A 10,780-nucleotide genomic window follows, 5' to 3' on the forward strand; every position below is an offset into this window, starting at 1 on the left:
TCATAATCTCTGCTATGATTAAGAGGCTCCAATTGGAACTTTTGAATTATGCATTGATTTGTTCCAATCAAACAACATGTTATTGTTGTCCTCTTCCGTTGAGATTGGTGACTGTATTCAGATGATGAGTGTGCATCTCCTATTAACCCAGAACCACCTCTGACAAAAGGGATTTTTCCACAGCCTAAACTAACAGCAGACCTAACATTCAATAGAAATGTAATGTGTTAGTCTTTCCACACTAAAAGGTTAGGGTTAGGTTAAGGTGTGGGGCTCTGGATGTATTTGCTGGTGGTTTGTAGTTCCCACCCCTTTTTTGGGGTACTTAGTATATAGAGTACTATACTCTTAATGGTAGCTGAAAGCATTACCAAATATGCCAAAATATTTAATAAACAATCATGCAAGGGGTGGGGATGTGTAGAATATTTGTGCATGACAGATCATACAGTTCTGCGAACGCAGATTCCATCTTGGCCTGCTTATGGGGGATAATGTTTGTCAGAAAAAAAGGGGGCCGATTTCAGGATACCTGAACTTTCGGAAGCAACATGTCGATTTCCCATGTTATCATGTTGGCAGTTTATATACAGTTTGTCCTTTGCTATTTTTACTTCTCTACATTACTCATTGAACTGTCTAGCTACAGTAGTTAAATAAGTTACTGGTAACTGCAACACAATTTTGACAAGAGATCAACATAAGCATAAGCCACTGTCTATCGTGCAATCAGTGCCCATGATGCTGACTAGTTCACTTCATAAACCATGAGGGATTCATCTCAATCTGTGATTTAAAATGGCTTTTTCAATTATTTTGTCTATGAACTACAAAAGAAAATAATTACTCTTGTTCTAATGCATGTTCATGTTTGAATGACAACTTTACCATTCAGGCCTCAAACACCATTTGCACCAGGCATGTGGGGAAATACCTTTACTTCTTTCCCTACTATACTGGTGAGAAATGACAACAAACTGTGATTGTGAATTAATAGATTTAGAATTGCTTGTCATATGTCTTCATGCCATGTGACAAAGACATTTCGGATATCCTCATCTAACTAAGTTTTGTATTAACTTGTGCTATGCAACAGAGCTGTTCGTTCCACCTTCATTTATGGCTACTGACCCCTTGGTTTCATAACTCAGACATCCATTGTCCAAATCGAAAAGGCCATAAGATTTAAAATAGCGCTGAACATTTTTGGTATTTAGATGCACCTTTTGATTCTGTCACTAAGTGCAATGCTGTAGAAAAATGCTGTAAATGCTGGCCAAGGATTATAGGTCAGCCACATTCCCATTTTTACCATGCAAATTAAACAGCTCAACTTGCAATAAATTTGCTCTACTCTATGGCTTTATAAAGAGGTTAGAATCAGAATATATAAAGTATAATTTCATTTTAACATGGATGGCACTGATTGGATGATGCTGGGCTTTACTTTGAATAATAATTAATTATGCTAATTTCTGATGTAATGTCTGTAATGTCTCAAAAACACGAATAACAAACACTACTGGAAACATAATAAAAAAACCTGACTTTCTTTAGATTGGTATTATTTAAAATTACACAACTTAGTCCCGCTGTCCATATGTTGGCATCACATTTTAGGAAAACTATGCTTTTTGCATGTACATTATGTGCTACAAGTTACAAATAAAAGGGGGAAATGGAAAGTGCAATATTTAACAATATTGGGGGGGTCCAAAGAGACCACACCGAAAATCTGGGATTTATTTTTTTCTTCATTTAAACTTTTTTAAACAAAGACTTAATATGAAGAAGAAACTTTTGAGGTTCTAGGTCCCTTACCTAATAAGCAAATCTGTGGCACTGACCGTGTTAACTTCTTTGAACAAAATGTCTGATTTCCTTTCTTCCATTGAAGCACACAAGATATTCTTCGGAAGATTCTCAAATCATGCTGGGATAACATGGATCATCAGGTTTTGCACAAACACGCCAGCTCCTGTCATGTAGGCAAAAGGATCATACACATACTAAGAAATTCTTTAAATATTGTACATTTTTCAATTAAACTTTGCTTTCAAATTGTTAGTATATATTCAATATAACGTAATTTGACATATAATTAAGAATCATGAGCTCCACGCCAACCTCCAGTCCGCTCCCTTTCCCTCAGTTAATGCAGCCCTGCCTTTAAGGGGAGGGGAAGATAACAGTCCACATACAGAACACTGGAAATCCTCCTCAGAGTCACAGTCCCATAATCAACATAGCAGAGACAGCTCGCGCGGGGCCGTGCACGCGCTGGACATTGATAAGAAAATTGCTAGACAGTAGTTATATATTACATATATGTCATTTTCATTACAGCCATTGTGAAGAACTGGACGAAGGGAATCGCGTGTATCACACATGGAGCGTCTTGGATTGGAAATTGCTATTCTATAGCTACTATATTTAACTGTTGATACTTTATTAACGGTGATGTGGAATTAAGAGTTACTGAGGATTTTGTAGGCTACCGGACAAAGGACGGCGCATGTGTCACTTTATATTCAAGAATGTCCAATTTCTTTCTTTCTTTTTTTTTTTATTTTTAAAAAGTTTAATTTGACTTTTAAGACTATTTAACAGTACACTTTTACATTAGATTTTGTTATTGACATTTTTTGACGCATGAACAGGTATTTTCCACGACGTTCTCCATACTTGTTAATCTCAGATAATATAATTAGAGATATTTTAATTAGTCTGGACCATGTGAAATAATTTAGTGAGTGTACATCACCAGCTGTGTAATCCTGGAGTTTGGTGCATTGCCGGGAAAACTCTTTTCGCTTTAATCCGCAAACTACCTCTCAAAGGACTTCAAATGGGCCGCTTGCTCCTCAGAAAAGAGACTCATTCTGCTGTGGAGGGCAATTTGAATGTTTGCGCACCGAGAGGAATGTCGAGCCTGCACAGCCTCTGAAGGACTCAACACTGCTGCTTAATTAACCCGATATTTGATCAAGAGCCACAGCCGCCGCTGTCCGGCTCCAGGTGCTGAGCGTCTAGTGCGCGTTTCGCTCAATGCGCACTGTCCCGCGGAGCCCCGCAGCGGGACGGCAGCAAGATGAGCTCGCTGATCCCGCTTCTTCTCGCGGTGCTTGCGGCGGCGTGTCTTCGGATCGGCAGTGCGGAGGTAAGGACTTTTAATTGTTGTTTTTTAGAGTGGTTATTAAAGGAATAGTTCACCCCAAAATGACTATTCTGTCATTATTTACGCACTCTTATATTGTTCCAAACCTGCTTTTTTTGCTGTCCGTGGAACAATTTTCACGCAGCTCTTTTCCATTGTACAGCCTCGTTTGTGAAGCTTCCAAATTTCCACATATTTTTGCACAAGCATGTGCAAAACCTTCAAGAACCAACGGGGTCAGGTACATCACATATGCTATTTTGTAATCTGAATACCGGCACAAATGAGATTTGAGAGCTTTGGAGGGGAAGCTTATCAGTGAATAACATCTTAAATTTCAGCAGGTTTCCGAAAACGTAATTATTGTATGGCTTCAGAAGACTTGGAATAGTGTGAGATTCGTATGGATTATGTCTAAAGTGTTTTTTTTGTCCTTTTCTGAACTTAATAGATGTGATTGCTACGAATAACTGTCCCACCATAGAAAAGAGCTTAATAAAGATTCTTCAAAATTCTTCCTTTTTATATATTGTATGTATATAGAGTATGTAGGAATTTCAGTGGATGTGAAGTCCAGTGGCTCTGCACTGAAAAGGCACATTGACTCAAATATAGGCTGTGATTTTCTGTAATACTCACATTAAAAGTCACACACACACAGAATGCACTTTAGAACTGGTGTTTGTTTACTGTGTCGCTCTGCTCAACAACGCAATGCATCAACGTGTCAGAAACAATCTTATGCATACTCTGTATTGCACATGGGCATAGCATTGTATCAACTCTGATAAAGTTCAGATCAATCTATAAGCTACACTGATAAAGATGACACAAAGGCTACAGGAACCTGCAATATATGCAAATTGGCCTTCAAACATAACCAAAATACTAGTGTTCTTTTGACCCGGATGGTGTTAACTTCTTTAAGAACTCAATTCAGGGACATTTAGAGAAGTGCTTCAAGTTGGAGTCCACTGACGTAACGGAATACATCCCCATTATTCACAGTAGCGCCATCTTTGATTTTTGACGGGAATGACAATGAGGCTCTGAGGGATAGACTTACAGATTTTTCAGTGGGTTGCACTGTTGTTTAAAGTGTTTTGGATTATTCCTTTGACAAAACATTGAAAAAAGAAATTTCAGTTGAGAAATCTATGAGTTTTAAACATCTTTAAACAGCGCTTTCCATTGAAGAGACTGTGAGCTCTATTTTCATGACCACACTAGGAGCAGTGCTACACACAATGACCATGAATTACGACTTATCCAATTTTATTGATAGAGCTACTTCTAAGTGCAATTTTCCACAAGTGGGTGGGGATGGGAGCGTTTGCAATGTGGGTGTATTGAATGTTAACAAAGTGGCAAAGTCTAAAATCAGTTCCTGCATTTGCAGTTTGGGGATTCCACCAGCAGAAGATATCAAATAGCTATCGATCACTTTTAATACTAGCCATGATTTGTGTGTCAGTAGATCAATATGATTAATAATAATAATACAGTAATAATAAGTTTACTGTATTTCTACAGCAACTTTCCAAAAGCTCAGGAACGCTATACAGAAATTAAACATATAATGAAACATCCAGCAGACAAAGCAGCGTGAGTTTAGAGACTGCTGCGTCTTTTCACGGAGTTCTGGACGCCACCATTCAGCTAGACGGGCTCACCTCATTTCGTGCTGACAGAAATGCAGCTCTGTGAGGTAAGACTCGCGGTGGTGGCTTGTGTGTTTACATCAACATGGAATCGTGCAAGAACTCTATGCTAGTCTCTAGCTACTGCTTTTTGTGACTGTTAGATGCAGACCTTTTTATTTACCACGGGAATTCACCACTGTTATCATAACAGGAGTTTACAATCCCCCCAGTGCTAATGCTAAGGAAGCACTCAGTGAACTGAATGGGGAGAGTAGTGAACTGCAGAACGCTCACCCTGACGGACTGTTTATTGTTGCCGTAAATTTCAACCATGCGAATCTCAAGACTGTGCTCCCTAAATTCCATCAGTATGTGGACTTTGCCACAAGAGGGGTGAACACGCTAGATCTTGTTTACACAAACATCCCAGGCGCGTTCCCGGGCGGAGCCCCGCCCCCACCTCGGCTACTCAGACCACATCTCTGTTATGCAAATCCCAGCATACAGACCACTCGTCAGGCGCACAAAACCACTTCAGAAGCAGGTGAAAACCTCTTCGGGACTGTTTTGAGTATAGAGACTGGCACATGTTCAGGGAGGCTGCAGCATATGGTGATTCTACCAACTTGGAGCAATACACAGAATCAGTGATCAGCTACATCAGCAAGTGCATTGATGATGTCACTTTCTCCAAGACCATCACCAAACGCTCCAACCAGAAGCCGTGGATGACTGCGGAGGTGCGTGCGCTGCTGAGGACCCGAGACTCTGCCTTCAGAGCAGGCGACAAGGCTGCCCTAAGAACAGTGAGGGCCAAACTGTCCCAGGCCATCAGAGAGGCAAAGCATGCACACTCCCAGAGAATCCACAGTCACTTCCAGGACAGCGGCAACATGGGGCGCATGTGGCAGGACATCCAGGCCATCACCAACTACAGGACAACATTAGTTGTCTGTGACAAAGATGCCTCCCTTTCAGATGCGCTGAATGACTTCTACGCTCGGTTTGAGGCGCAGACTGATGTGGTGGCTAGGAAGACCACCCCTCCTCCCAACGACCAGGTGCTCTGTCTTACCACAGCTGATGTGAGGAAAACTCTACATAGAGTCAACCCACAGAAGGCTGCTGGACCAGACAACATTCCTGGCAGAGAGCTCAGAGGATGTGCAGACCAGCTGGCAGATGTTCTTACCGATGTCTTCAACATCTCTCTGAGCAGCGCTGTCGTTCCAACGTGCTTCAAGGCCACCATCATCGTCCCCATGCCGAAGAAGTCTTCAGTGTCCTGCCTCAACAACTACGGTCCCGTCGCACTCACACCCATCATCATGAAGTGCTTCGAGAGGCTCGTTATGAGGCACATTAAGACCCAGCTTCCCCCTCACTAGACCCACTGCAGTTTGCGTATCGTCCCAACCGTTCAACAGTTGATGCCATCGCCACCACCCTCCATCTGGCCCTCACCCACCTAGATAAACAGCTTCTACCCCCAAGCCATCAGACTCCTCAATACTCAGAAACTGTACTCAGGTCTCTCACTGTCTCTTACTGTGCCTATTGTCCTGTTCCTTTTAGCAATTATTGTACTGTCGCGTACTTTTTGCACACGCTGCACATGCACTTTATGTAGGAATGTTATTTAGTCTAAAAATCTCAGGAACGCTATACAGAAATTAAACATATAACATTAAACAGAGAAATATATAACAAATATGCATATTTGAGCACAGCGTATTTCAAGCAGGACAAGAGTCAACAGTCCCAGAGAGGCCGATAGAGAACATACACACATATATCGCAGTCCAGAGCAGCATAGGCGGCAATACAGACACTGAGTAGGTGATTCATTGCATACAGCCCATTTACACAACTTCTTATGAATTGACTGTCTTTACTTATATAGACATTGCTTGACAGGAAATGGAATATATAATAGGATGTAGATGGTGCAATAACTGGAGAAGAACCTCTGAATTGAATTGCACGTGACCTTGCCCATTAGTGCTTTGTGCATGCGATATTGATAACCTACATGAGCCTAGACTTAGCCCATGCTTGCACAAATATATAAAAAAACACAGACTTTGCATGTACAACGTATCGTATAGCACTGTGCTTATGTAATAGTGCTTTTAAAATTGGGCCCTGTAAGTCTATCCCTCACATCCTCATTTTCATGCAAGTCAAAAATCGAATTAGATTCTGTGGCTACCCAAAACCATCCGAACAAGTGCCTGCAAGAGGACAGGGAACCACCTGCAGCTACAGGTAGTCCTAAGCTAAATATGTCCAGATACGTGTGTTAACCTTTATCTACGTTACAGCTCGATGTAGGGTATGACTACCTATTGTGGAACACTTCTAATAGAAAGGTGCTAATGAGCAGATAATGTTATGGTTGATGTTTATTTAATTCGGTCCAGCAGTGGTTTGGACTGGAAAGACGTCACAGCTAGTCAAATTCGACTTAACTAATGGGCTCGACTAGACGACTATTATGAAATCAGTAGTCGTGCAAACCCTAGTGCACGTGTGTAGGAGTATACAGGATGGAATTTTCTTCCCAGTACTTCAAAGATCCCTTCAGTAGTGTTTCTACCATAATAGCCAGTGCTGTACACTTGCTGGTTAACCACTGACACCTCACAACGAAACTTCCTGAGCCACTTGAATGACCTACCAGAAATCTAACTGCAGTGTCTTCACATGCCAAATTGCTTTTCTGCATTTTTCTGCATGAGTGATACAATTAAACGGATGCAGTACCTAAAGGTTCCATGAACTGTAGAAACAATAGTTGCCATCCTGACCAGAACAAAAATTATTGTTGACACTGAGCACCAGAGATCTGCAGGTTCTAATGTGTTTGCCCTTCCTTTGACCACATCCGCTGTCTTTGCATGATGCACTTAATCATGATATGAAACCTCTGTGACCCCTGCAAATCCTACTTCCTGGATGTGTTATACGTGTAGAATGAGATATGTCACAGAGCGTCTGAATGTTTGATGTACAGCGTTTCTATTTATTTATTTTTAGATATATAAAAAAAAAAGTTAGCATAAAGCACTTTTAAGTGCAGAGATGATTCTTGGTTGTCTTTGAAAACTTTAAAGAGATAGTTCACCCAAAAATGAAAATGCTCTCATCGTTTACTCACTTTCATGCCATCCTAGATTTGTATGAATTTCTGACTTCTACTGAATAAATACAACATTTTTTTAGAAGAATATCTCAGCTCTGTAGGTCCATACAATGGAATGAACGGTTACCAGACCTTTCAAGCTCCAAAAATCACATAAAGGCAGCATAAATTTAATCCTAATGACTCCAGTGGTTTAATTTATGTATTCTGAAGCAATGCAGTCACTTTGGGTGAGAAACAGATATTACAATCCTTTTTTATAAAACTATAAATCTCCTCTTTCACTTTTGAAAGTGAAAGTGTATAGTAAAAAAGGATTTGTGATCTGTTTATCACCCACACCTATTATATCCCTTGTGAAGACAACTACTGGAGTCATAAGAAAAACTTTTATGCTGTCTTTAGGTGATTTTTAGAGCTTGAAAGTTCTGTTCACCATTCACATGTGTCGTATGGACCTACAGTGAAATATTCTTCTAAAAATATTTGTTTGTGTTCTGCAGATCAAAGAAAGTCATACACATCTGGGATGGCATGAGGGTGTGTAAATGATTAGAGAATTTTCCTTTTTGGGTGAACTATCCCTATATAATCATAAAAACATTGAAGTTTTTATAAAATCTAAAAAACGTTTCCAGTTTATGGAAGGAAATTTGAATTCATGGGAGGAAGTGTTTAAATCGAAATGCTTATGTAATTCCTTGCTTGAAGGGAAATCTAAGATCAAACCCTATTTAAGAGCTGTGATTATGAGCCTTCTCATATGTAAGGTGCACTTTCAGGAGTTTCCCTTAATTTCAATGTAATTTTCATCTCTTTTTGTTGTGTGACACGGATGGAAAAATCCCACTGGGTTGGGTGAAAAGTAAGCATGTGAGATAAATTCACTTGTTTTATGTTTTCATTTACAGGTGATAAATATAAAAACCATACATGCATGTGTTATTATTTCTTGCAGCTACATAAACTGATGCTTGTGCATATTTGCATGTGTCAGTAGTAGATAATATGGGCTTATATGTGTGTGCATTGCCAGCAGATGTGCAATTATGTATCATTACTCCCTAACATGGGCTGTGCATTCCAACACTCCTCCACAATACAAGAAAGCACTTCACTCTCTGACAATATTAGGAGCAGTCCAGCATGGCACCCTCCAACACAAACATCATTGTCTGTGGATGATCGGCTACACTAGATGATGATACTGAGGCCACCTGCAAGTGTCAGTGTAGCTCAGTTGATTTGACTGTAGAGTGAAATATCTGCTCATAGGAAAGAAAAATCACATATGAGATCTCTTCAATATCTTATTTGTTTCTCTTAGCCAACAATGAGATTAAACTTAGAGCAAATTGAGATTTCCCTCTGGTTTCTCAGGCCACAGATCATAGTAGACCCACATGTCCAGAGTTTCAATGAGATCTCAGATTGAGATTCAATATGAACTCAAGAATTACGCATCAAATATTCCAATACCATCAGTGTTGTGCAAGCTACTCCAAAACTATAGCAAGGTAAGTTACTAACTACTGAACAAAAAATGCATTAAGCTAAGCTAAAAGCTACACTTAAGAGAAGTAGCAAGTTACACTATAAGCTACACAGAAAATGTAGGTTGCTACATTTATGCTACTCTTTTTTTTAACCAGATGCACAGAGCATAATGTCACAGACAAAGCATCTAAAAGACTTCACATGATACTTATCTAAGCCATGGTACACTATAGTACAGTACAGTGCAATGCAGTATACATGTTTGTAGTATGGTGCAATATGAAATATAAGTGCATGTAAAAAACATGTAAATTCATATTTATACATGTTACCTGTACAAACCTGTGTGTTCAAAATGAAAAAACACTATTTTATTTTTTCACTTCTTCTTTTTCATATTTGTACTACTATCTCTCCAAACCATAACCATTTGAACATAATTAGCTTTCCTTTTTTCTTGTATAAAAACACGTACACAAACGATTCATCTTATCCTGTTATAGTGTCTAGCTGTTGTATTTCTGTACTAGAAGCTTCTGATCAGAGGCCAAATTTCTTGTGTGTGTGTGTGAGCATATCTGGGCAATAACAATTTGATATCTGATGGTATCAGATGCTAATGCCATGGTACTTTGAGATACAATTACCATATTTATTTACCATTCTGTATTTACATGGTGCTTTGATGTACTTCACAGAAACCATGGTACTACGATGGTACGTCACTATATGATTAAAGTCATATACCATTGCTTTAAGATGGTGCCCCAGGTAATGCTACATGTCCAAAAAACATGGTAATGCTATGGTACTTTATTTATGGATTTTTATGCAGGCTGCTGAATGTTTTTATACACTTTTGGCTGCTGTGCATTGAACAAGCACTACACTACATGGTTGCACACTGTTACCATTTCAACAACTGCATCTCCTGTTGACAGTGTTTAAATGTGCTCCTACCGCTGGGCCTCATGGGAGTTGTAGGCCCCTGGGCTTCAGCCTGTATAAACCTGTGTGTTATTGCACCCCTGCTTGTATGCATCGTGGTACTTTTCTGGTGAAACGACTTGTATCCCCTTTCACACAATCATAAACACATACTTGTCCCCCTGACACAATGCCATCTTATGACGTTTACTGTAGTGCAAGACTTGTAAGGTGATATATTTTAACATTTGTTTTAAATAATCAACTAGATTTACAAGCTTGTTCAAGTCTGATCAAAATTGTGCGGTAGCTCAACTGATAGATGGTTGCATTTGATCTGAAAATATTTTTAGGTTACAAACCGATTATTACAATTTCTCATCTCCCCATAATTCAAATAGCTTAAAAAAC

The 10,780-nt window shown here is 39.6% G+C and overlaps 1 protein-coding gene across 1 annotated transcript in view; it reads left to right on the plus strand.

Annotated features, from left to right (window-relative positions):
- Window positions 1-2,243: 2,243 nt before the first annotated feature.
- Window positions 2,244-10,780, plus strand: part of LOC127652609 (platelet-derived growth factor subunit B-like) — a 24,552-nt gene continuing 16,015 nt past the window's right edge. Inside the window, exon 1 of the mRNA XM_052138852.1 lies at window positions 2,244-3,160. Within this exon, the coding sequence (XP_051994812.1) occupies window positions 3,092-3,160 (69 nt within the window). The 5' untranslated portion in view covers window positions 2,244-3,091. The remainder of the gene's footprint in view (window positions 3,161-10,780) is intronic.

Source organism: Xyrauchen texanus, chromosome 12 (assembly GCF_025860055.1).
Source record: "Xyrauchen texanus isolate HMW12.3.18 chromosome 12, RBS_HiC_50CHRs, whole genome shotgun sequence".
Lineage (NCBI taxonomy): Eukaryota > Metazoa > Chordata > Actinopteri > Cypriniformes > Catostomidae > Xyrauchen > Xyrauchen texanus.